At 37.2% G+C, this 27,803-nt stretch overlaps 1 protein-coding gene across 1 annotated transcript in view; it reads left to right on the forward strand.

The window, feature by feature from the left end:
- Nucleotides 1-27,803, forward strand: part of MACROD2 (mono-ADP ribosylhydrolase 2) — a 169,173-nt gene that overhangs the window by 66,143 nt on the left and 75,227 nt on the right. The window contains exon 5 of the mRNA XM_030822001.1: nucleotides 16,718-16,795. Coding sequence (XP_030677861.1) covers nucleotides 16,718-16,795 — 78 coding nt within the window. The remainder of the gene's footprint in view (nucleotides 1-16,717; nucleotides 16,796-27,803) is intronic.

Genomic DNA, 27,803 nt, shown 5'->3' on the forward strand with positions numbered 1-27,803 from the left:
ATAATACAAAATAGGCAATGGTAAATTACCTTTTAAAAATGGTGCCTGGCCTTCTTGAATTTATGGTTATGGAGTGGTATCAGAAAAACATTTTCTCAAGTTTCAGAAAGGGATGTAGCCTATCTTAGTTTTTGACAATAGGTTTTCACAAGCAGGAATGTTTTGCTCTGACTCTTTTCTAATGACATTTGTTGTCAGCTATTCTGCCACTGTTCCTAGGAGGATATATTTATCTAGACACACACACACACACACACACACACACACACACAGAGAGAGAGAGAGAGAGAGAGAGAGAAAGAGCACGGGGGAAGATGTCTCAACTGCTGCATTCTTTAATAAGAAGAAAGGAATAATTGGCTGGCTAGTGGCAAAGACTGGAACATTTTTTAATCAAGTACAAAGACAAGGTTTAAGCATTGATGGCATTTAATGAGAAGATTGTTTTCCTATTTCATTTTGAAATTAGCCCTGTTATTTTGCACCAGATGTGTCAAATTAGAATGGAAAGGCAAAAATTGATTATTTTCCTCAGGCACAAGGGGCAGTGACACTCACACAAACATATATGTGTACTCAAAACAACATGCAAGCGCATGCATGCATACACACCCTGTTTTGGGAACAAACACAAATATGTGCAAGGCGACATTTCTCCCAGCCTGACTCATACATAAAGGTCTCATAAAGATCTATGGTTTTCAAAAAGCATATAAACCCATTACACTGTTTCAATTTACCTAAACCACCCGTAAATGATATCTGTGCCAACCACATCTATCTTACACATGGAATGAGGCAGAATCAATTACTACATATTCACTGAATTCTATCCTAAACGTGTAATGTGATATGGTTTGGCTATATCCCCACCCAAATCTCATCTTACATTACCACATGTTGTGGGAGGGACCCGGTGGGAGGTAATTGAATCACGGGGGCAGGTCTTTCCCATGCTGTTCTGGTGATAGTGAGTCTCACAAGATCTGATGGTCTTATACGGGGGAGTTTCCCTGCACAAGCTCTCTCTTTGCCTGCCACCATCCATGTAAGATGTCACTTGCTCCTCCTTGCCTTCTGCCATGATCGTGAGGCTTCCCCAGCCATGTGGAACTGTAAGTCCATTAAACCTGTTTTTCTTCCCAGCCTTGAGTATATCTTTATCAGTAGCATGAAAACAGACTAATACATGATGAGACAAATATTTCTGTCATCCTCTTCCTCAGAGTGGATGGTTACAGCCTTGAGACCACTCCAAGTACCAGGCACTGGGTTTCCCTGAATCTTCCTTCATGGTTTCAGGAAAATCAGAAACCATTTTTTTTTTTTTTATCAGTCCTGCATCTTTCTGCATCCTCCTTCTGGATTCCAGCTTCTTGCTTCCTGCAGCTTTCTTCCTACCAGAATCCTAGTGTAGACCACTCTAGACTTGGATATCCAACCACTTGATTTATCACCTAATACTGACATATACCAGCATCAGCAGGAGGAGAAGCAGGTAAACACCACCAAGCATCCAGCTCAAGCTTATCCTTCCACACGTACATCTCCCTCTTCTCCACAGTATTGTCCATGGTCAAAGCCCCTCCCAGATTCTTTCCTGGGGGCTTCTCTCAAGATGGAGCCAACAGAGCACACCAGACTTTAGGGGAACACGTTGGTTGAACAGCTGCCCAGTATCTTCCAGAGAAGGATGATATTGTTAGTATTTCCCTAATTTTCTCTAATTTTATCCAACCAAGACTTAGGTTGGGTAACATGCCTGAAGCCACACAAGTTGAAGGCTGAATAATAGATTTGCGTCTACCACCATACCACCCTGAATGCACCCAATCTAGTCTGATCTCAAAAGAATAGTTTTGAGAAGAGACTTTTCGAAAACTCTCCCATTTCTCTGGGGGTTTCTTTTCCTTATGAGTCTGCTCATGATAAACATACACAATGGAATATTATTTAGCCATAAAAAAAGAAAGCCTGTCATTAGTGGCAACATGGATAGAACTGGAGAACATGATGTTAAGGGAAATAAGTCAGGAAAAGAAAGTTAAACACCGCATGTTTTCACTCATAGGCAGAAGCTAAAAAACGTTGGTCTCACAGAAGTAAAAGGTAGTTCAGGATACTAGAGGCTGGAAAGGGGAGGGGAAGTGGCAGGGATAGAAAGAGATTTGTTAAAGGATACAAAATGGTAACTAGATGGAAGAAATAAATTCTAGCATTCTATAGCATTATAGGATGAATATAGTTAACAATAATATACATCATCGTTTCCAATAGCCAGAAGGAGTATATTGAATGTTCCCAGCACAAAGAAATGATAAGTGTTCCAGATGATGGCTATGCTGATTACCCCGATCTGATCACTCTATATTATATGTACTGAAACATCACCATGTACCCTGTGAATATAAGCAATTATTTTGTCAATTTAAAAATGAAATAAATTTATTTCATTTAAAAATTTAGCTAAAAAAGGAAACACGCAGACACATAAGTTAAGGCTTTTGTGAATGTCAGCTAATTCAGCAAGGAAAAAATGAGTGATAAATACTTGATTTTGTAAAAATGTTTCTGTTTTCAAGGAAAATAGTATGTTTCAAGTTGTCTGCTGTTTTTAAAGTCAGTGATGCCTGGAACTAAATGATAGTATGTTTTGATTTCTGCCTGCTCTGTGTTTTATAGCAGACGCACTCTATAATTTTTATTATGTTTTCATTATTTACATCCTTATTCCAAAATCATATTTGGAGTCATTCCCTCAAAACTGACACCTGTTATGAAGCAACAGGGTCTTTACGTAAATTAATAAATGAGAATGTCACAATGGAGGTTCAGATAGAACCCAGATTCATGAATTTGCTCGCTGTTTTTTCTAGTGGCAGATAAGTAATTGTATTTTTGGTCTTGGAGTTCACACTCTCATGTGTTAAACAGATAGCTGGCTTTAATGAGCCCAAGATTAAGTGTTTATGTTTGAACCCTATATAAATTAGCAAACCTTTATATAAGTCAAAGTTCAGGGTCGTATTATTATATTGCACTTGAAGATAATTTCATTTCGTAAATTAGGTAAAAAGTCTACCGCCATTACCAGACAAAGCAAAGTAAACAGATCCCAGCACACTCCTTCTTGAATGCCCATAATACCCTCAGGTTTCCCTCCAAGTAAAATGCAAATAGCTCACTATAGCCCGTTAGGTGCACCTTTCCATTGCAGACCTTCCCTGTCTCTCCAGTCTCATCTCACACCTCTCCGCCTCCTCTCATTGTGCTTCTGCCTCAACACAGCTTTCTCTGGTCATCTTTTTGGTAAAGCCACCTCCACTAAACCTCCATCTCAGCCTCCTATGTGTTGCTTTATAACACTCACTGCCATCTCTAACTATGTAAATCTTTTTCTGTTGTTGTTTGCATACTTTCCTCCTATCCATCTCCCCCTACTATAATTTAGGTTTCATGAGTGGAGAGACAGTATTTATGTTGTCCACCGTTTTATCCCTGTGATTGGTACACAGTGTGGCCTACAGAGGTACCAATTAAAATTTATTGACATCTCTTATGGCCATCAACAGGTATTTATTGGGTCTTAACTTTTTAAAGACATTATGCAATATTAAAAAGAAAATACAGTTCTTGCCTTTCAAGGAATTTACAATCTAGATGGAAATATGAGATATACAAGCATGTGCTACATAGCTAATATCAGCAACAATAATATTAGCAGCTAATATTTATCAAGTCCTTATTATACATCAGTTTCTATTCTAAGAACTGCACATGTTTTCATGCCTTCTGCTCTCATCTATGATATGAATACAATTACCATCCCACTTTACAAATGAGGAAAGTGAAGCACAGAGCAATAACATAGCTGGCCTGAGGCCACATAACTAGGATGCTGGGCAGCAAAGAAAGTCAGACAGATCATGGTAAGTGTCAAAAAAGGATTACATTGAAACATACTAAGGAGCTTAGGGTTGAGGAGCATCTCTGCTTGGGGTTGTCTGTGAAATGTGGGTAGAGAATATGAGATTTGGGCTGGGAATGTGAAGGGTGTGCAAATGCAAGGTATTCTAGTTGGGAAAAAGAGCATCTATGAAAGATTGGAAGAAGGACATCAGAAGACCTATTTTAGGTACAATGAATAAACCCAATTGACTTAAATGATGGATCCATCACCCACTCATTAATTCGTTGCTGACACACAGTCCTGATTATGGAGGACTCTGAGTATCAGACTAAGAAATTTAGGTCCAATCAACATAAAGCAAAAATTTTCAACCGTTGGGTATTGTTCGGGTGTAAGGTGGTTTGGGTAGCCGTTACAAATGTACCATTCTCTTTCATCCTCCAATTCCTTCTCAGAACATTCTCTAGTTAGGTCTTCTTCCCAGCCATTTCTGTCACCATTTGCAGATGCTTCTTTATAAGCCAAATTAGATTTCCTAGTTTCTAATGGATGATCCTTTGGCAAGCTATAATTTTCCATCTTCCTAATTCTGCCCTTCAAATAAACACGTATTTAAGTATTTGTATAAATCAGGCTAATGCTAAATTATCTAGAACAGCACTGTCCAGTAGAAATAAATGTGAACCACAAATGAGAACTACATATTAGTAGTTTTAAATTTTCAAAAAGGCACACTAAGAAAAAAAAAACAAGGAAAATAATTTTAATTATACATTTTATTTAACCATGATATCCAAATAGAATATTTGCAAAACGTAGTCAACATAAAAATTACTGATACATGCATCAGGAAGAATAGCTAATGGATACTGGGCTTAATACCAGGGTAATAGGCTGATCTGTGCAGCAAACCACCATGGCACATGTTTACCTGTGTAACAAACCTGCACATCCTGCACATGTACCCCAGGACTTACAATAAAAGTTGAAGGAAAAAAACCTAAAAATAAATTATTGATACAATATTTTACATTCTTTGTATGTGTATGAGCTAAGTCTGTGAAACTTGGTGTGCATTTTATACTTACAGCATATGTCATTCAGACTCACCACATCACAAATACTCACTAGCCACATGTGGCTGGCTGGTGGCTAATGGATTGGACAGTGTCTGGATTTAGCTTGAGGAGAATGTGTTATAGGAATTATCTATTACTTTTAGTCTTTAAGCTTTGTTCTTAAGGAGTTCTTGCCTGCAGAGTTTGATGCAATCAGTAATGATATGACCTGAGCCTTTCTTGATTCCACAGATTAGTTTGGTGTTGCTGTTCTTCATCTTATGAATGCATGCCAACCGAAGAGTTTCAGATTTTTAACAGTAAGACCCAATAAATCTAATGTGAAGGAGAGATGCTTTGAAAATGTCTCTCATATCTTCACATATTGATGGGGAGCTCCCAGATGCTGTCACTCAGAGAGCTGTGCATCCCTCCTCATTACATGTTAGAGGCTGCTCTCTCTGTAGTGGAAAATCTGTGGACAGTCCACGTAAGGATACTTATCCAAAAATCCTACTTTAAATGAAAGATGACTTAGACACAAAAAAGAAATGCATACACATAGATACAGATTCAGTATATGCTAAGGCAATGGCTCTCAAAGCGTGTTCCCTGGAACAGCAGCAGCAGTGTCATCTGGGAACTTGTTAGACATGCAAATTCTCATTCCCTACCCCAGACCTTCAGGATCTGAAGCTCTGGGGTTGGGGCCCCACAGTCTGTATGCTAACAAGCCCTTCCAGGGATCCTACTCCTAATGTACACTAACATTTAAGAATGGCTGTAGTAACAAAATGGTAAGTTGGAGACAGAGTATAGGAGAGCAGTGAATGTTTTATGTCTGAAAAAGAAAAAATACTATTTTTACTCTTCAAAAAAGATTTACCATAGAATCTACTGATGTGGCCAGCCTTCAGAGTGCAATTAAAATTCACTTTGACATGCAAAAATATGAATGAATTTCACAAACGTAATGTTGTGCAAAAGCAAGAAGACACAGAAAAGAACAGATTATGTGTCATTCAATTTGTGTCAAGTCCCCAAACAGGCACAACTTATAGATGCTGTTGGGAGTTGGAGTGGTGATGATTAGAGTGAGGGTAGTGGCTGGAAAGGAGGATAATGGGTAGAAAGGAGGAAAATGGTAGACATGTTCTACGTCTTGGGCTGGTCCTGGTTATGCAGGAGTATTCATTTTGTGATAATTCATCAAGCTGAACACTTATGAATCTTGTACTTTAGGTATGTTTATATTTAACGTAAAGTTAAGAATTTGAATTTTTTACAAAAATTATGAATGCAACTTTTGGGAAATTTTTTAGTAATGTAAATAACATGCACTTTAATTTGGCGGTCTCACAGTTGTTTCTCATACATAACAAATAGAGGTTTACCTTTAAAGTGACCCACTTCATTCGTCTCTAGGTTGGAGCATAAACATACATAACCTTGATGCTCTCTCATGACCTCTGTTTAATTAAGGTCCTTCCCTCCCTCTTGGTCCCTGCTCAATGCCATCCTTTCCTGTTCTCAGCTGACTTTGGACTAATCTTTGGCAACTAGTTATTAAGTCATTACTCCAAATGTCACAAGTGGGATCCTTCCAAGGAGCTCTCCATTTTAAAAAGTCTCAAAAGGCATTCTGCCCAAAGAAGGAAGACTCCTCTGGGAAGTGTGAGGGGTCGGAGTGGGTACCTAGGAACAGATGGCCTTATTTGGCCCCCTTATATCTCCCAACCTGGTGGCCATCAGCTTCACCTACCAACGAGGCTGGCCTGATCTGATTGCGTGAGTTTTCCTCTCCAGTGATGTAGGGAGCAGTGGGGTGGTGTGGGTGTGCCAGAGAGGCAGGGGATGTGATGCTGGCCTAAAGAGATGTGGTGTTCCACACAGAAGGACTAACCCAAAGTTTTTGCTGGTTCTATTTGCAATGGTGCCTTATCAGATAAGGACCACAAAGTAAGAGCTTATCACAAATATGTTTGAGGATTATTCAGTCCTTAGATGATAGACTCTTAGGGAAAGCTACTTCTTATTCTTTTCATCAATATGAGAACATCAGAGACTTACAGTTAATGAAATACTCTCATTACTTTTTAGAAAATTTATCAATCTATTTCTCTACTATACACAGAACTGATATTCTGCCAGTACACTTTAATCCAGCTGCAAGCATTTTTAAAATACTGAAACATTTACATAGTGTTCGGCAAACAATGATTAACGCCTCTCCTTTCAAGTGACCCTTCCCACCACCTCCCTGCCATCCTAGGACACCAGCAGGGCTCCAGGGCGTTGCCCCACCGCTGTGGACATGTGCATTCTGATTAGCCAACACCCATACCAGTTATTAACTGTTTTGAATATCGCTTCAGATTCCCTCATGACTACTTTATCCATGCTATACAAACACTGACAATGTGGTGTATTTTAAGGATCAAATGAAAATGTGATGCCAGAGAACTGAAATGGAGAAAGAGAACCTTGGACTTGGGTAAAATCCCATTTCCAAATCTATTCTGAGGCTTTCTTCTGATGTGCAGCAGGTATACTAATTTGAATGGCTAACATTCAAAGGGAAATAAACCATCCAAGTATCCATGTGCATAAATGCGTATGTCAGTGCTATGGACATCGTGTTTGTCCCCTCCACCCCCAACAAATTCATATGTTGAAGCCCTAACCTCCAATGTGATGGTATTTGGGGATAGGACCTTTGGGGAAGTAATTGAGGCTAGATGAGGTTATGAGGGTGGGTCGCCACGATGGAATTAGTGTCCTTATAAAAAGCAGGCACACACACTGAGGAAAGGCTATGCAGGAACATGACCAGAAGGTGGCCATCTGCAAGCCAGCAGGAGAGCCTTCACTGGAAAATGAACTGGCCAGCACCTCGATCTTAGATTTCCAACCTCCAGAACTGTGAGGAATAAATGTTGGTTAAGCCACCCAGCTATGGTATTTTGTTATGTCAGGCCAAGCTGACAATATAGTCATTGCGTTAGGAAAATCTATTATAAGAATTTCTAGAATTCATAGTTAAGCCTACTCTAATAAAATAGTAGCAGATTAAAATAAAATCCTTCTATAATTGAAAATAACACTTTTAATCTTAACTATTCTTCTTAAGGTTCTTGTAAGTTTTTTACAGCATTTTGTTTTGACACATTTTTCTCAGTTGATGAGGCAAAACATTGTTCACATTATACAAATACCTCTGTACACCCTATTTCCTGTAATACTAGATGTCCCCTGATTTTTTTCTACCATCAGGGTGATATTTGAAAATGAAATTTACTGAACCTGTTTTACTTTGTATGACCAGGCTTTTAATTTTCTGTAAGTTCATTGGCATAATGCCTTTCAGCCTATGTATAAGTTTCGTGAGTACTGTACAGTTTGACAGGACTAAGAAGGTGAGTGGTTTTTACAAATGGATCTAGAATAATGCCAAACTTCTTAAAGTGATATTTGTTTTTTGTTTGTTTGTTTGTTTTTGAGACACACTCGCGCTGTGTCAACCCAGGCTGGAGTGCAGTGGCACGATGTTGGCTCACTGCAACCTCCGCCTCCTGGGTTCAAGAGATTCTCCTGTCTCAGCCTCCCAAGTAGCTGGGACTACAGGCGTCCTTCACCACACCCGGCTAATGTTTTTTATATTTTTAGTAGAGGTGGGGTTTCACTATGTTGACCAGGCTGGTCTCGAACTCCTGACCTCGTGATCCGCCCTCCTCAGCCTCCCAAAGTGTTGGGATCACAGGCATGAGCCACCGCGCCCAGCCCAAACTTCTTAAAGTACTATTTGTAAAAAAACACTTTAGAAATGTTTAAAGTACATACACACATTAAAGTTAAAGAATGAACTTGCAAGAACCACAAAGTGAGTTAGACTATTTCAGGTTATACAAAAGTGATACGCACTGAGGATGCTTGGTTGGCAGGAAAGTCAGAGAATGAGGAAACCATTTCAGCAGCCCCATGAACTGGATCACCCAGGAGGCAACAGCCATTCCATCAGTTCCTCTAGGGACTCAGCAGCTGTTCTGGTAGCCATCCACTCAAAGAGCTGATCAATTCCTTTCACAGTTAAGTGAATATTAATTCTCTCCTGGTATGTGGAGCTCTCATGTCAGGCCACCTTAGTGTCTGTTGGCCAAGCAAGAGGTGTCTGCTTAGGGCCTATTACTCACCAGTCATCTGTGACCCAGCTACTAGGGTCATACAGTGCAAAACATGGTAACCCTTTTTCCCAGCTTGCCCTAATTAGGTGGCAGAAACTTTCCCTAACACTCCATAATTAAAGACAGCATGGTGTGAGAGAGCAGCAGGCTAGAAGTCAGGAGAATAGGATGAGCATTCTCATATTTGCTATTAAGTGGTAGGAGCCAGATGAAGGACTATCTTGGTTTTCTAAGTTTCGGATCCACAAAAGCAAATCTGGAGACAAGGTTGTGGGTGCAAAAGGTGCACCCACTTTTTATCTGGGAGGTGTTCTCAGGAAGCACAGGTGAGGTGTGAGGAAGTGGGACAGGGAAGGGAGGACAGCCCCTAGGGGATATTGATGATCAAGTTACTGCTGAGGGAAACTGAGACTCCGTTCCCCTAAGAGATGTATAGAGCGCATTCAGAAACATCTCCCTGAAGGGTGAGGAAGCTGGGGTATTTATCTCCCAAATCTTTGGGGGTCCAGAGCTGGGCATTAATTCCTGGGTACTTCTGGCTCATCCAGGACAAGAATGCCCTCTGTACTGGCACCATCGGCTCCAACCTCAGGGATAGTCCACAGGGAGATGGGTGGGGCATGTTGGCTACAAGGCTTAGCTTGCATGGGCTGTTTTTGTTCTCACTACTCTAGCTCTAGAAAGATCTAGCCTCTCTAGATGTCAGAGGTGGAGATAGTTGGGAAGGAGTAACAGAAGGAGAAGAGTGAATCCAGCCTTTGAACCTTTACTACAACAATTTATAATTTTTTAGAAAGTCCCCAAATTGGATTTAATTAGAATGTCCAGAAATAGAAACGATTGTAAAATAGCATGTGGTAGATCGACACGATGAGCCACTCTGCAGCCACCCATATTTTAAAATTATATTCAATGGCATGGAGAAAATTGAAGAAAGAAAAAAACAGAAAAAGTAAGCACGTGGCGAAATGGGGGCCCATGATTATGCCCCAGTTCTTTCTCACTCAGATGAGTTTGTGGATCCTTCTAAGTGGGAGGAATAGATTGATGTTCGGGAGAAGTCATACAGGTCTTTGAAGCTCAACATAGTAACTCCCACAAAGGACCCAAATGCTTGTCTCACTCTCCAAACATGTGCCTTTACATTTGGAAAACAAGACAAGTTCTGAGCCAACAAGGTAGGTTATATCTTAGTCCTTGAAATTCTTGGATCTCAGCAGCAACACTCAGCCACACTTTCCAAGTGTCTGGCTAAAAGCAATCTGAGCCCAGCAGTTGCTGCATTTACGAATCTGGAGAGAAATTCTGCCTCCTGCCTCAACTTCTCCATAAAATAAAATAACTCAGAAGCAGTGACGTGATGCCAGGCTGTCGGCTCAGAGCTAAGGCCACAAAAACCTTTATCATTTTTCCTAAGAAGGTTCTTTCAGTAATACAGTCACCATGACCTTTCATCATCAGATCAAATTAAGCCAAGCTGTAAATAAAACACTTCTACTCTCCCAGATTTATAGATGAACATTTTAACAGAATTCCAAGCCCATTTACATTTAGAACCACAGATACTTTTCACACCCATGGTCTGGTAAGATTTTATTTTTTAATGTTATCAAGAGAGCCTGCGGTGTGAGGCTTAGTAAGAGAGAGGGAGGCAAGATGAGAAAGAAATCAGAAGGATGGAGGTCAAGGATACTGAAACAACCAAGTGACAGACAACTGAAAATAAGAGCAGATTTGCCTTTGTTTACATTGCCAAATGGGAAAAATTAACTTGATTGAAAGGGTAATTAAGCATTTCTGTTTCCATCATGGTCCAAACCAGCTTCATCTCCAGCTGTTCTGTTTTACATTGTGATGATTCTTTGAAAACAGCCAGTGTGGCACTGGTGCACACCTTAGTGCTTCTCCCACTATCAACCTTTATTTTGTAAGTACACGGTAAAAATCTCAGTGAGAACTGTCCAACTCGGGTAGGTGGATGATGAAGGAAGAGTGGGAACATTTACAAAGAAGTGTTGCTGAAACAAAGAGAGAATTTGAGCAAATCAGATTAGCTTTGTAAGGTATCTTAGAGAGATTTTCCAGCTCAGCACCTTTAGTTCCTAGGTGCAGAAACTGAGATTATGTAAAGTGCGTGAATTTCCCTAGAGTTATGAAGCTTGTAGCTCTAAATTCTGAATCACAACCCCATGACTGAATCTCTCATTTGCTAGTATTTTCAATAACAACTTGCAGAAGAATATCACCTTCAATGTAAGAATGAGCGGTTTCACCCAAGTTTATTGTTTGAAATTTGTGTTTTCTAATAGAAATCAAATTAGTTGTGCATTATGGTAGTTTTCCCAGCCATGTCTCAAAGACTGTTAGCACGGGGTGATGATCCCTAATTTGAAAATCCGAAATCTGAAGCCCTTCTGGGCCCAAGCATTTCAGATAAGGAACATCAACCTGTCCCTGAATTCCATATCTCTGGGAATGATTGGCCATCTTTTAATGGAGGTTAATGAGACCATAATGAAGACAAATGACCAACTATAGCTCATTTGGGTCTCCTGATGCCCTGAGCAATGTCCTGTCTGTGGGCCCTGTTACCTTTCAGGTAAATATAGTTCAGCCTTATTTATCCAGCTTCACTGGGACCAAGCACAGTTCAGATCATCAGCATCAGAACAGTCTGGGAATGTGCTGCAGGATACTTTTTTCCTGTATAAAAGAGTAACCGCTGCAAAGTTTCAGTAAGAACATTATCTGCTGGAGAGACTCTAGTTTATTTAGATAAGCACCTGGTTCAGATGGAGGAAAAATTACTTTGTCCTAATTGCTTCACATAATAAGCCAGAGATTCTATAGAGCAGGCCAGGATAAATGGTTTGCATGGTATAATCAAATCAGTTAACGAGAATCAAAGAAAATCCAGGTGATGGTGTTTCTGTGCAATTTTTGCATCAAGCTCTGGTACTCATGTGTAGACATTTACGCATTATAGAGAAAGACTATTTTATGTGTAGGTTTTTGTGTATAGCAGTTTTTTTTTGTTCAGACCCATTAGAACTTCTACGCCAAAATGACCTGCTGTCGTCACTCTGAATAATAGGGGCTTCCTCTCTTACTCGATGCATTTTTTAGACCACCTAGCTTGAATAGTTATCTTCAAAGACAGTTAATCATGCAGTTAGTTTTATACTTTATATTCACTCTAATTTTGGTGCAACATGGTTTTTTTGCCAGTTGGATTGTCCCTCTCATTTATTTAACACATCTCTGTATTTGTTGGCTATTTCCTCAAATCAAATCTACCTTAGGAATTCAAGATTTGCCATCATTGATTAATTCATGGAGCAGGAATCAAGCTCAGTAGCTAATTCCTCAAAAATGATCTGGAAAATCTTTTGTAAAATGGCAGTGTCACTGGCATTAAGGTACACATTTTTAATTATTTTTAACCTTGGTGGGTTCATAGAGCTAATATGGTGGATGCTATCTTCTCCCAGAAATACGAATATATACACACATTTTGCATATATTTTCAAAAGGACTTGTAGACCCATATAGCATACCCAGGGATCCCCGTGGGTTAAGAACTTTTGTTCTAAAGGGACATCTTAGAGATAGTATTTTTTTGTAGTTAAGATATTTTTGTTAAAAATTCAATAGTTTCATCATCTTTCGCCACAGCTTAAATCCATACATGTAATATTCTGTGTAGATATGTGTAATTACCTGCATTAAAAGTGACCTACTTTTTGGAATTTCTGTTTTATGAGGTTTTTCATTTTATTTTAATCTATTTTAAATATTCCTTTAAACCTTTTCAACTTTCTAAGTGAGGGCTTTTCCTTTTTTAATTTACGAAAGTGTTTCTTTTTTATTCTTGTTAATCTGAAAAGCACATCTATCTACAGCCCTTTGGCTTGAATATTTGATTTAATATTTGCATTTGAAAAAAATTCTTTAAATATGACATTGACCTTAAAGATTTTGAAAGTCAGAAGCTACATATAAATTTAATTCCAGTTCTCTTGTTATTAAAATAACATTGACTGAATCTCAGAATTAGGTGATAACTGTTTTACATGTTTTTGAACATTACCAAATGATAATTTTTAGAATTAAGTAAAATGCAAATCCAAGATGCTGCAAGAGTTTAGTATATGCAACTACATTTTTCAGGGTAGTTTACAGAACTTACATGGAAATAATAAGTTATTTTTGTGACCATATACACTGGTGTCTTAGTCCAGGCTCCTACAACAAAATACCATTAACTGGGTGGCTTATAAGCAACAGCAATTTATTTCTCATAGTTCTGGGGGCTGGGAAATCAAAGATCAAGGCACCAGCAGATTCAGTATCTGGTGAGAACTCACTTTCTGGTTCCTTCTGTGTCCTCATATGGTGGAAAGGGTAAGGGGACTCTCTGGGACCTTTTTAAATCTTTTTATAAGGGATCTTTTTAAATCTTTTTATAATCTCATTCATGAAGGCTCCCCCTTTATGATCTAATCACCTTCCTAAGGCCCCACCCCCTAATGCCATCACCTTGGCAGTTAGAATTTCAGCTTAGGAATTTTAGGGGGACACAAACATTCAGACCATGAATATATATATTTTCTTTCTCCATCATTATGAGTAAGGATTTCATGCACATATTCAGTGCAGCTTTCATCACCCCCTAAGCAGAAAAGCTGCACTGCCACTTCAAACCTACAACTAAACATAATGTAATGAGATCCATGATTGAAAACATGCAGAATCGAATCTAGGCCTGCTAAAGGTTATGAGACTAGAAATTCAGAGAGCCCTATTAATAAAGTAACTGGTGGAAACCATCTTCCATAGGTACCTGCTTATTTGTGAATATTGTCATGAGGTTATATAATACTTTTCCTCCTACTTTATTGATGTGTGTGGAGGTAGAACCATTTCTGGAGAAAAGTCTCACATACCCGACAGTGAACTTGTGGGTTTGGTGGTGGGTCATGCTGATATGAAATCCTTGTCATCACATAAAGACATATATATTTGTGTGCACACATCGAATATACTGCAACGGCATGTTTCTAAGATGTACATTCTTTCATATATTTTATTTCTAAAGTCAGGACATGTCTTAGAATTGATAATGTGTTATAGTTCATCTGGCAGCATTTTCTTCTAATACTACATAAAATAATAGTGCAAAGAACAACTGATGGTATCTTGGATGCAATGAAATGCATTATATAGAAACATATCAGAAGGTGCGTTAATAATGTTAAAGTAACTCCCCAAGAATATTGAAATTACAAAGATAATTTATTTGCTAAAGACACAGATTTTGGTGATAAAACAGATACAGTCTGGTGAGTAATTTTTCAAATGCTTTTCGCCCATCTTATGTGGCTCATTAGATCATAAATTTGTAAACTCGATGTAAATCACCACTGAGGAGACATTTCTTATGTAATATTTGGTGCAGGATCATAATGTTTATGTAACATTACGATTAACAACAGTGAATTATTGTTCAGTGTAAATGAATAAATTTTAACTAAATATAAAATCTTGGATAATTCTATAACATTAATGTTGAGAGAAATTAATGTACAAGACTGAATATCAAATAATATAATTTTTAATAAATAACTAAAACTAAAACACTTTCAAATTTAAAATTTAGCCTGATCTATATAATACCTTTTTAAATCATTGTATATTTTTAGTGTTAATGTGAGAAAAATATTCAAATTTTTTTTTTCAATTGACATCTTAGCTCCAAAATTAAAAGAACATATTTTAATGGGAGCTGGTTTAAAACAATTTGACATTAAGTTAGATAACAGTTTGGCAAATGTGTCTGTGCTCAGTTTTGCTTCCAAATTTGGACTTTTAGACTTATTGTCAGCCTCAGAAAGAAATAAGAAGCAGTGCAGATAATTAAACATTTGCCTTGGGGGAATTATTTGCAGTTAATTAAAACCACACACTTCGGGTATATATTAATACTTGCTTCACTGGTTATTAAATTTGAATCATATGTTAACTACCCAGGTTTCTCACTTGTCCATCAAATGTTGCTTGTGGCAGTTTCAAGAAACAAACTTTCTCATAATATTCCAAACCATATTGTTTAAAGCTATCTCCTAATTTTGAGAGGAAATGAATGGAGAGAGACAGAGGGAGAAATGAAAGGAAACAAACAAAGAATAGTTTATTTTAGACTCCATCTGATTCAGCTCTGTTGGGGAGTTAAAACTCAACCAAGCGACACAAATTCAGCAGAGAACACATTTGTAAGTAATCAAGGTGTTGCTGTACCACCCCCAGCTTTCTCCATGGCCACAAGCTTACAAGATTAGCTTATGACTTTTAGATATCTTTGGATTGCTCTCCTTTCAACAGCATGAAAAATATCTACTAGACTATAAGCTCCATGAGGGCAGAGATTTGGTGTTTTGTTTCCTGTTGGCTTCCCAACATCAAGTACAGTGTCTGGCCAGGTGTGATGGCTCACACCTATAATCCCAGCACTTTGGGAGTATGAGGGAGGAGGATCCTTTGAGGCCAGGAGGTCAAGACCAGTTTGGGCAAAATTACAAAATCCTGCCTATACAAAAAATTAGAAAACTAAGTGGGCATGGTGGCCTGTGCCTATGGTCCTAGCTACTGCAGAGGCCAGAACAGGAGGATCGCTTGAGCCCAGGAGTTTGAGGTTGCAGCGAGCTACGGTTGCAGCACTGCATCCAGCCTGGGTAACAGAGTGAGACTCTGTCTAAAAAAAGTGTCTGGCATATACTTGGCCATTATTAAATGTTTGGAAAATGAATGAGAGACCTACTTGCTGTCTTCCTGTTGATCCATTCACAGGATCATTCCAATGCTTTTTAAACAGCCTCCAGGGAGGCCTAAACATTTAACAAGGAGCCCTTTGTAGTTTTGCAATAGCCCATAGTCACACAATCCTTTTAGCCATGTTAAACATGGATATGTTTAACCATATCCTGTAACAAAAAAAGATAAGTGTACAACGATTCCATGTTTAAATGTACTAAGCGAGGGAGGGAATGACCTTGCAGAGACCAGAAGGTCTGCATTCCCTCTATGCTATTGTTCTACTGTTATGGCTCCCGAGGAAGATGAACTTAATTACCACTGGATTTCAAGGTTCTGTATGTGACTTTTTCAAGCACTCAAGACTCCCATATGTGAGCAACCACAGTAATGGAAGCATTAAGAACATTAAAATTAGATAGTCCTTTAATCTTCTCTATTTTGCCTTCCTTTTATGTCCTTTCCCACAATTCTAAGACTTTCCCTGATGCAAAAAGCCTGCTTTTATTTTCTTATTTGTTGCAAAAAGATATCCCAGCTAGCTTCATCTCTACCTTTGCAAGCTTTGAGCAGATATCTCACGTAGTGTGGGGGAAAAAGGGCGCCAATTTATTGGCAAACATATGTATTTGAGTGGTTATTTTTAAAACTAATAAATTCTATTTTTCCTCAAACATAAATCTATCATGTTAGTGCTGAAAGCTGCTCTATTTCCAAGTTAAAAATGCTGACCAAAGGTTTTGCTTGTTTGTTGTTAGATTCTGCAAAGGATGACAATATTACAAAAGGCGGTGAAGTGACAGATCATTCTGTGTGTGACCAAGAGCATCCCGATGGTAAGTTGTGAAATCCTTTATTAGCTTTTCTTTTCTTCTGCTGGGAAACAGAAAAAAAAGAAAAAAACTCACAGACTTGAATTTTTCTGGAAAAATATTGAATTCCAATAACACTTTATGAGCACTGAATACCAGTTGATCAGTAGCTGCCATCTTTAGATGACACTTTTGCTTTCCAGAATCCTCATCACTCATTACTTTTGTGCTAGGCTGGCATCATTTATTGTTACTTGCCTGAATTCTGTAAGCACTGGGTTTGCAAACACTGAGTTGAATGTGTTATAACAATGAGAATACATATTTTCATTGAAAAACATGGAGAATAAACGCAGGGGATTAAATCCACATAGTCTTGGGATATCAAGAAGGGAGTACATAACAAACAGAAGTGAAACAATCTTTAGAAAAATAACAGAAAAAAATTTCCTAATGTAAACCAGTTCTTCCACCCAAAATATGACAGTACACATTATATTTATAGGCAAAGGAAAAACTCAGAACAGACACCTGCATAGCTTCATGGAATTCCTGAAGATAAATGATAAAGAAAGGCTTTTTAAGCGTAGTCAAAATCAGGTAGTGATTAAAACCACCAGAGTCAGATTAGCCTTAACCTTCTTCTTCCACAACCCTAAAAGCTAGAAGAAAATGGAGTCACAGTTTCCGGAGCTCAAAAGGGCGCAGTTTCCATAGTTAATGAAGTTATTATTTATACATGAAATCAGAGCAATATTTTCTCAGGAATACAAAGATTAAGAAAATATGCCACCCAGGTATCCTTTCTGAATAAACTAACGAAGGCCTGAGCAAAAACAATAATATAGAAAGGAAGGCAAAACTCAAGACTGAGGAAGGCACATTCGAAAGGGACTATATGGTAAGAGACTAATTAAATGTATGAAAATGTTGAAATAATTGTTCTATCAAATAATTTTGAAATAACCCTTCATAATTAGGATGAAAATGTCTTACCTAAATATGTCTTTAACTTTGAAATCTATAGTATGTGTTGTTTGAAAATGACAGAAAAGACAGACTACCTTTCAATAATGAAAGTCTAAATAATTTAGACTATTTCTCCTACTGAAGACAACTAGACAAAAAATACATATATTTATATATTATAAACATATCTATTATGCATACATATATACATATGGAGAGAGAGAGACTGTTTAAAGGCATCAGTGAGCTAATAAGATACTGAAGAACTGTAAAGCTGACCTCTGGGAGGCAATGAATCTCCAGATATGTGAGCCCAGAATTTGAAGCTGTTTTTACCTTAGGGCATTTGCTGATTCTACAGAAGGTGTCTGGAGCTCCATTGCTGACAAAGGCAATGACCCCTGATAAACTCTCTGTTTTGGGGTTGAAACCCCAAAGATATGTATCCTAGCAGGAAGAATGAACGAGCAGTAGATTGGCCGTGGACTGCTTCCCAGCTTCAAATCTTCTCAATCCTCACATTAAGACCAGCCCAGATTGCTGGTCCCCTCAGGCATCTAAGAAAAGCAAATGTAAAATATTTACTAGCAGTGAAAAAGAGTGTTACAGGCTTCAAATCATTTATATAAATAATTTGCAAAATATAATGTCCAGCACACACATAAAAAAATACCCCAAAAAATGAGGGAAAAAAGGTAACATGAAAAACAAAACAATAAGGCAAGAGAAGTAAGTTCATATGAGCTGAAAATATTAGAGTTATAAACACAAAGTATTAGATAAATATGTTGAGTATGTATAAGGAGATAAAGATTGGAAATTTTAGCTGAGAACTAGAAATTCAAAACAAATTTTACAATGAAAGAGTGTAGAAGTAAATGATGCTGTAACTGAAATTAAGAATTCAACAAATGAATTTATGATTGAACATCATATTGGACACAGCTGAAAGAAGATTTGTGAACTAGAAGTTAGGTCAGAATATACCCAAAATTACAAATAGTAGGGGAAGAAAGGATGGCAAATACTAAATAAAGAGAAAAAGATATTAAGGATCTTATGACAAAGTCTATCACAAGTACAGCTGAAGTCCCAGAACGGAAGGAGAGAGACAATTGGGCAGAAGCAATAGTTGAAGAAATGTGGTGAGAAATTTCCCACACTGATGAAGGACATCGTGTTCCAAAAGCCCTTTGAACTCTAAGCAGAATAAATATAAACAAATAAATAAATCCACAACCAGGCCCATTATAGTAAATAAATAAATAATATAAATAAATGTAAATATTATAAATAATATAAACAAATAAATCCACAACAACACCTATCATAGTAAAATTCCTGAAAACCAAAGATAAACAAAACATCTAAAAAGCTATCTTCAAGCACTTGGACTGAGAGCTGACTTTTCAATATGTATAATGAAAATAAGAAGATAATACAACAAAATACCTGTGAAGCAAGAATTCTAAACCCAGGGGGAAAAGTATGTTTCAAGAATAAAGGTTAATTAAGGACATTTTGGACCAGAAAGAAAGGCACAGTTCATCACCAGAGAATTCTGGTGTTCTGCAAGTAGAAAGCTATTAATCCCAGATAGAAGGCCAAAGATAAAGGAAGGAATTAAGAGCAAGGTAAATGGTAGTTATTGGATAAGTCTAGATAAATATTGATGGTATAAATCAATACTGACAATAATGTCTTGTGGAGTTAAGATATGCATAACATTAAAATATACCACAATAATGGCATTTATTGGAATGAGGTAAATTAATTTTAAGTGTTCTAATGTTTTTCCATTAACATGAAGAGTAAAAGTACCAATTATTGTTGAAACTTTGTAAGTCTCAGTGGCCCCTGAGAGTCAGGAAATGAGGTGAGCCCTGTGATTGCCCAGCTGGCTGCCTGGAGAGTTTCCAGGCTGTGGTGCAGAGAGGAGGAACCCAGGGGGAGCCCAGCAAACTCTCCACGTTGAGGAGACAGAGGTGAGAGTCCTGGGAGGCCAAGGTAGCTAACGTTTGCAAGGTAGCATTCTACAGAGAAGAGAGCTCCACAAAGGGAATGCTCAGAGGTCTACAGAAGGAACTCCTCAGTCTTCGACTGGGTAGGAACACTAGAAAAGATCTGAGAGAGTGATAACTGGAGCTTACATAGGGCTAGAAGAAGTGCCTGTTCAGCAAGACTGGAAAGCCTAAACATTCATAAAGAACTCTGAAGGTTTTTGCCTTAGTAGCAGAGCAAAACAGGCAATAGACTAAATGCTCCTCATGTCCTCTCCAATAGAGCTTAAAAGTGAGACTTGAAAGGATCAGAATATTTCTGAGTAACTTCACTGCATTTTAGAATGAAGCTCAAAAATATTTATAAAAATTATAAATATATCTCATACCCAACAAAGTAAAATCAACAAAATTACCAGGCATGCAAAGAATTATTGCAAGACAACTCTCCATGCATCTTTCATATTTCTGCATATTTTGTGAGCAGAGGCACTGCTTGTATCTTTGAAAAGGATCATGTTTCTCTTCAAATTAAAGAGCATACATACTTATTGTGCATTTTAAAAGGTTCAGAGAATCTTGAGATTCTCTGATATGGTTTGGCTGTGTCCCCACCCAAATCTCATCTTGAATTGTAGCTCCCATAATCCCCACGTGTTGTGGGAGGGACCCTGTGGGAGGTAATTGAATCACAGGGGTGGGCTTTCCCATGCTGTTCTCATGATAGTGAAGAAGTCTCATGAGATCTGATCATTTTATAAAGGGGAGTTTCCCTGCACACACTCTCTTGCCTGCATTTAAGACATGCAGTTGCACCTCCCTTGCCTTCTGCTATGATTATGAGGCCTCCCTAGCCATGTGGAACTGTGAGTCCATTAAACCTCTTTTTCTTTATAAATTACCCAGTCTTGGGTATTTCTTCATAGCAGCATGAAAATAGACTAATACATTCTCTAAGTTCAAGATTCCTCCCCTATGATATCACCCACTGAGTGTACAGGAATCAGCTGGTCTACCTATGGCACCATGTGGGAATCAGGACTCAGAGAACAGACACTAATACTCTGGTTACTGTGGTTTCTGTGAATAATAAACTGTCCTTTATCTTTGACCCAGAAGTCTTTGTCTTCTGTCGGCATCCATGGAATTATGGCTCAAGCAGGGTAAAATCTCAGAGTCTTCATAGTTCTTGACAGGAAGCAGAAAAGTATGATGCACAGGAAAAGAAAAGTCAATAAATGGAACTCAACCCATAAATGATGCAGATGATAGAATTAATATGAAAGGGCATGTTAAAAGTTGTTATAACTCTATTCCACATATTTACAAAATTACAATTAGGACTGACCATGTTAATTTGACACGAAGTTATAGAAAGACCCAAATTGAATTTCAAGGAATTCAAAACACAGTGCCTGAATTAAAAATTATACTTGATGGGAACAGTGGCAGATTAGATACTACAGAAGAAAAGATTAATGAATTTGAAGATGAAGCAATAGAAGCTATCCAAATGAAAACATAGAATAAGTGACTGAGGGGGGAAAAAAAGAGCATCCATGAGCTATGAGACATCTTGAAGGGTGGTTCTAATTACAATATACATGAATGTGAATCTCTGAGGGTGAATGTGGGAGGAAGGGACAGTAAAATATTTGAAGTAAAAGTGATTAAAATGTTTCAATGTGATGAAATTATGAACCCACATATGCAAGAAGTTCTATGACCCCAAAGCATAAGAAACATAATGAAAATTACACCTAAGCACATCATAATCAATTTATTTGACACCAGCAATAAAGAGAAAAATCACAAAAACAAGCAGAGGAAAATGACAAGTTACATACAGAAGACAAAGATAAAGATAAGTCAGGCCAGGCACAGTTGCTCACGCCTGTAATCCCAGCTTTTTGGAAGGTCGAGTTGGGCAGATCACTTGAGGTCAGGAGTTCGAGACCAGCCTGGCCAACATGGTGAAACCCCGTCTCTACTAAAAATACAAAAATTAGCAAGGCATGGTGGTGGGCACCTGTAATCCCAGCTACTTGGGAGGCTGAGTCAGGAGAATCACTTGAATCCAGGAGGCAGAGGTTGCAATGAGCCTCCTGAGCTGAGATAGCACCATTGCACTCCAGCCTGAGCGACAGAGCAAGACTCTGTCAAAAAAGAAAAAAAAAGATAAATAAAAGGTCCCAATGGAAACTGGAAACTACAATGACATGCAAAAACATGATGAATCTCACAAATGTAATATTAGAGAAGATATGAAAGCATATATTGTTTATTATATAATCTCATATGTATCAAGTTCAAAAAGCAGAAAAAAAATTAACATTTAGAAAGGCTTGTTAAGGTGATAAAATGATAAAGAAGACCTAGGTACTGATCACTGTGACAGTCAGGGTTTTTATTAAACTTTGGTGATTGGAGAGGAGATACTGCCTGGGAGGGGGCCATGAGGGGGCTGCCTGGCTGGATGGTTATCATAAAAATATATAGTTTTTGTATTTGTATTTGGTTATTCGAGATCTCTATATTTTGTCTGTGTTTCTATATATATGTTGCAATTTTTTAAAATTGTCTAAAAGAGGAAGAAAGAAAAAGAGGAAATGAGGAAGGGAATGAAGAAAGGAGGAAAGAAAGGAAGCATCAATGGCAGAGGTTGTAAAACTAGATTATAGCTAGAAGAAGGAAGAGTTGCACATTAGCCTGACTCCGTAAATACTAAAATGCTCAAAAACTGAAAATCCCACAGTGTTATGGATTCTGACAATATGTTACTTTTCAGAATATCTCTGAAAAATTGTACAATAATCACAAATAGAATTAAATAATAATAAAATTAAAAGAAGATACCTTACTTTCTAAATTTCCCAAAGAGATCACAAGAGAGTATACTCAGCAATGCAAATAATAACAAAAACTAGCAGTGTAACAAAAGCCTAATGTATCAAATAAGATGACAGAAACACAAGCAAATGGTTATAACAGTAAGTGTAATTAGGTTACTTTAATAAGTGTAAAAGCCACTCAGATTGACTTAAACTCGATAAAAAGGTAAAGCTTTAAAAGTACAAAGTTAGAAAAATGTATATTTGAGAAAGGAGCATCAAAGGAAAACATGAAGAACTACTTCTATTTGAACTAATCTATTCGGTTAGAAGCCTAGCAAAAAAATCTCCAGTGACAAAGAGTTGGTTATTTGATATTGATAACAATTTAAATTCCTGATGAAATATAATAGTGATGGGGCTTTATGTGTCAGATGATATGGCAAGATACAATACAAATAAAAACCTGTTGAAAATGCAATGAGGAGTTCCCAGATGCAATATTATTAGTCAAGGACAGAACAAATAGACTACGAATGACATGGCATGTTTGAAAAATGTGCTTAACAGGGTAGTCCTTGCTATAGGAATAGACAGGCTGATGAATGAAACAGATGAAAGAGTTTAGAAATAGACCCAAGAAGATCTGGGATTTCAGTACATATTCTGGCTGACATTTCAAAGACAGATGACTCAATCAATGGCATTAAAACAACTAGTTGGCCATTTGAAAAATAAACTGAATCCCAACCTCATTCCTTTCACCAACATAAATTCCAGAAGGAGCAGAGATGAAACATAAAAATGAAACTATAAAAATACTGGAGTAAAAGAACCAAAGGTTATTATTCAGCACTAAAAAGAAATGAGCTATCAAACCATGAAAAGACATGTAGGAAACTTAAATGCATATTACTAAGTGAAAAAAGCCAATGTCAAAAGGCCACATATTGTATGAATCCAATTATGTAACATTCTGGAAAGGCAAAATCATGGACACAATGAAAAGATCAGTGGTGGCCAGGAGTTGTGGGGGTGGGGAGGGATGAATAGGAGGAGTACAGAGGATCTTTAGGGCATTGAAAATACCCTGTATAATGCAATAATGGTAGATACATTTCATTATACATTGCCCAAACCCATAGAATGTACAGTTCCAAGAGTGAACCTTAATGTAAGTTATGGACTTCAGTAGGAGTTACATGGGATATCTCTGTACCATCCTCTCAATTTTGCTGTAAACCTAAAACTGCTCTACAAAAATAGTATTTTTTAAAAACAACAAAATAAAACAATTACAGGCTGCTTTTTTAACTGTGAGCACATACTTGCAGACACATGATGGTATGCATATGTTACAAAATGCAGGCATACACATATCTATAATGTGTGTGCATATGTCAGTATATTGCACAAAAGAGGAAAATAACAAAATTGTAATAGATAAATGTTGACATAATAATTAAAGGTTATAGTGAAATTAAAAATGAAAACTAGTGGGAAAATAGTCTCACCTAAATGACAAAGAGCGAGCTAATTTTTTTATTTGAAAAAAGTGTGTGTGAACCAATAAGAAAAAACATAAACAATCTAAGAGGAAAATGGACAAAAGGCTCCATTATAATTCACAAAAGAAGATATACAGCCATTATAAATATGAAGAGATGCCCTATCTCTTTATTATCTAAAGAAATGCAAATAAAATAGTATCTTCTCTTTTTGAACTAGATAAGATTAAGTGGAGTTGAAAATACACAAAATTAGTGGAAATAGGGTTTCCAAACACACTTGCATAATATTAGTGGGAGACAGAAAGGCATAACCTCCTCATCAGCAATTTTGGGAAAACCTAATAAAAGGTAGAATGTTCATACTTTGATGGAAAAATTATGCCTCAGAGATTTATCCTAAACTAACACCCACCCAGAGTATGGAGATATTTATTTACTGAAATGTTCATTGCAATATGATGTTTAATGGCAAAAAAAAGTGTAAACACCTGAAAGCTCACCCATAACGTGGAATATTATGTATCTTTTAAAAATGAGATTTCCAAATTAATTGTAATGACAGAGGATGATGCTTACTAAAATATGAAATAAAAAAGCAGGACTCAAAGTGTAAATATGTTTTGATCCCAGGATATATTTACATATTTTTGCGTATGTCTGCATCTATGTGTGTATACACATATACGAGAGAAATATGACAACTCACAATATTAAAACTGGCTATCCCTTAGTTATAAAATTATCCACAATTCTCAATGCTTATATGCATTTTTAGTGTATCCATAAGGAAATTGCATTTCTTTTGTAACTACAAGACAAAAAATAATTTTTAAAAATAACTTACAATAGGAAAGTAAGTTTTATTGGCTCTAAGAGAAAACCAAGGATGTCTAGAAGATAATCAAATTCACACTAATCTAGGCTTAACTTTTGTTCTTAATCTGGGATATTTTTAGAAATTTTTATAAAAGTACAGTTTTGAATATTAGCAGCAATCAACTTTCAAGTTTAACAAAAAGACACAATTTACATGATTTCTTCAACACAAGCATCAAAGAAACAAAGTATTTGTTCTTAAGAAAACTTGAGCATCTAATAATCTGCAAGCAATAAAATTATACTGTTGTTGCTATTGTTCAGAAACAGTCCATTTACAAAGTGAGTTCAGGTTTATCCCCTAGAAATGCTTAATTCTAGACTGATGTCCCCAGACCAATTTTTATGCAAATTAATTAAAGCTAAAGCATTAGCTTGAGCCAAACTTAATTACCAAGGCTCCAAGAAACAATCATGTGATCTATTTCTAAAGAAAAGCGAATGGATTTTTGGATTATCCGTTCTAATGGTCCCCTCCCATAAGTATGGCCGATTGAGTTCACTGTATGAAAAATATATACATAAACTGTGGAATTCTTTGTGTTCTTTTGTTTCCTCAGCCAGGAGGGATTAGGGCAGAGGACAGTGGGAGAGAATTCAACTAGTCTGAATGTGAAGAGGGAAACATAAAGCTTGCCCCCATGGGGCCAAGAAAGCAAGATGGAATGTGTAAGGTCTGCATGCACTGAGGAGAAAGGCAGATGGGCTGGAAGCCCCGGGAGGAGTCATTAACACACAGCAGGCCTGGGTGCAGCGCAAGGCACTCAGGCATAACTTGTCTTTGTGCAATACGCCAAAGCCTGCCTCGTTTTCAAAGCTGGGCACCTTGTTTTGTTCCTTCCCCCATTTTTAACTAACTTTATTTAAGAAAAATCAGAAAAAAAAATCTATTTCAAGAAAAGATTGTCAAAATATGTAAAGCACACAGGTGAAACAGATCAAGAGTAGAGACAGGTTTAGAGGGCAAGGAAGAGAAATATTCCAAGAAATATTTGAAATAGCACTCCATCCTCAAAGTGAAGGGTCAAGCCTTACAAGTCACAGAAATTCCCTGGTGTTCATCAACAGACTCAGGTTGCCACCTCAAGCAGGCCCACCTTTTCAGCAGTGCCCCAGGCTCTAGTGAATGGTGACCTTCTCATTCTTGATTGAATTCCTCTGAAAATTTATCAAGTGGAGCACTGGCACCAGGGGACGCACAGGAATACAGATTTTGGCCTCTTCCCCTCTCTGGATGCTCTACTCTTTCCCTTCATGGTATAGACAAAGCCAGATCACAAATAGTGAGTTAAAGGTCCCTGCAGTGACCCGGTGCGATGATTAGGTGGAATGGCCAGTTCCCTATAGCAACAGTGATAATGAAGCTCACTCAATAAACAAACAGTGAAGGTTCCCTCTCAGTATCACCCACCCAATAAACAGACGTCAATGTGGCTGGAAACCTCATCTGAAGACATAGCTATGAACCTAGGAGATTATCTCATTCCACAGCCTTTCTTCTTTTCAATAGATGATGAAACTAAAGGCCAAAAAGGTTATGATTTGCCTAAAACATCCAGTTATCTTTATTCCCATTCCAGGGTTCTCTGCAACAAATATAATGTGTGGAGTGCTTAGTAGCATAGGGGACTTGACCTTGTTGTTAAAGGATGCAAGAGAAAGTAAGTTATAGTCCTTAATGACTATTTACAGACCTTGATGAGTACTCTAATAGAGGTCCAATTAAACAGACATTGATTGATGACTTCTTATTAAGTAGGTGCTGGGAAGGAAATTATGAATAAAACAAAATTTCTCTCAATCTGGTAAGAGAGACAAACACAGACGCAACTACATCACGGTGTGATCAGGATAATAATAAATAGATGATTGGGCAAAAGAACTCAACAAGCAAAGATATGAAAATGATTAATTCTGCCTAGTGATTCCAAGGATGCGATACAAAAAAACTAAATTGCTAGTTTAGCTTTGAAAGATGAGGATAATTTTCCATATAGGAAAGGAAGAAAAAGGGTATTTCAGCCATTGGGAACATGTGCTAAGTAAGTACAAAGGCAAGAAATAAAGTAATATGTTTAGAAAATGATGATTAGGTTGGTATATATAGAGCACAGGGAAAGATAGGTGATTGGCCAAAAGACAAAAAAGAGAGACATTAAGCAGAACAAGAATTGCTTGAAAGTTTTATTTCTCAAGTGTTTCTAGAGTGCAAGTAGAGACTGAGAAAAAGTAATTAAATTTGGTTAGACACCTAACTTACATACACATAGGTTTTAGCTAGAATTTTTTCTTCTAAGCTATCACTCGGTATTTTTGCCTATTTTTTGAAATTGTTTTGTTATAATTATTAAATTATATAATATGCAATTGTTATAAAATGCAGGTTAGCAAAATAAAAATCCTATGAATTTAAATCTCAACAACCACATTTGAGATACAACCTTTCAGTTTTTGCCCCTGATAATATAAATGTGTGTAAGGACACATGTCATGTGTATGTAGTTTAAAAAAGTGAAATTGCATTCTACCTTCTACAATCTTTTTAAACCTCATAATATGTCACTTAGTAGTTGCCTTGAGATTGATGAAATGTTGCTGCTTAGACTTCTGGTAATCCTTAGATTAGAAATTCATTGCTATTTTCTATCTTCTGTATCTATCATCATTTCATGTTTCATTTTGCTGACTACCTTTGCTTTCTTAGTGAACTCGAGTTTGATATTTAAAACATGTATTTGTTTCTAAATGTCTCCATCAATTTTCTATTCTTTCAATCTTCTCGTTTCCTTACCTACCAATTCTTATATTTCAGGTAGATACAAAGACACTTTCTATAGTTTTTGTT

This window comes from Nomascus leucogenys, chromosome 11 (assembly GCF_006542625.1).
Source record: "Nomascus leucogenys isolate Asia chromosome 11, Asia_NLE_v1, whole genome shotgun sequence".
Lineage (NCBI taxonomy): Eukaryota > Metazoa > Chordata > Mammalia > Primates > Hylobatidae > Nomascus > Nomascus leucogenys.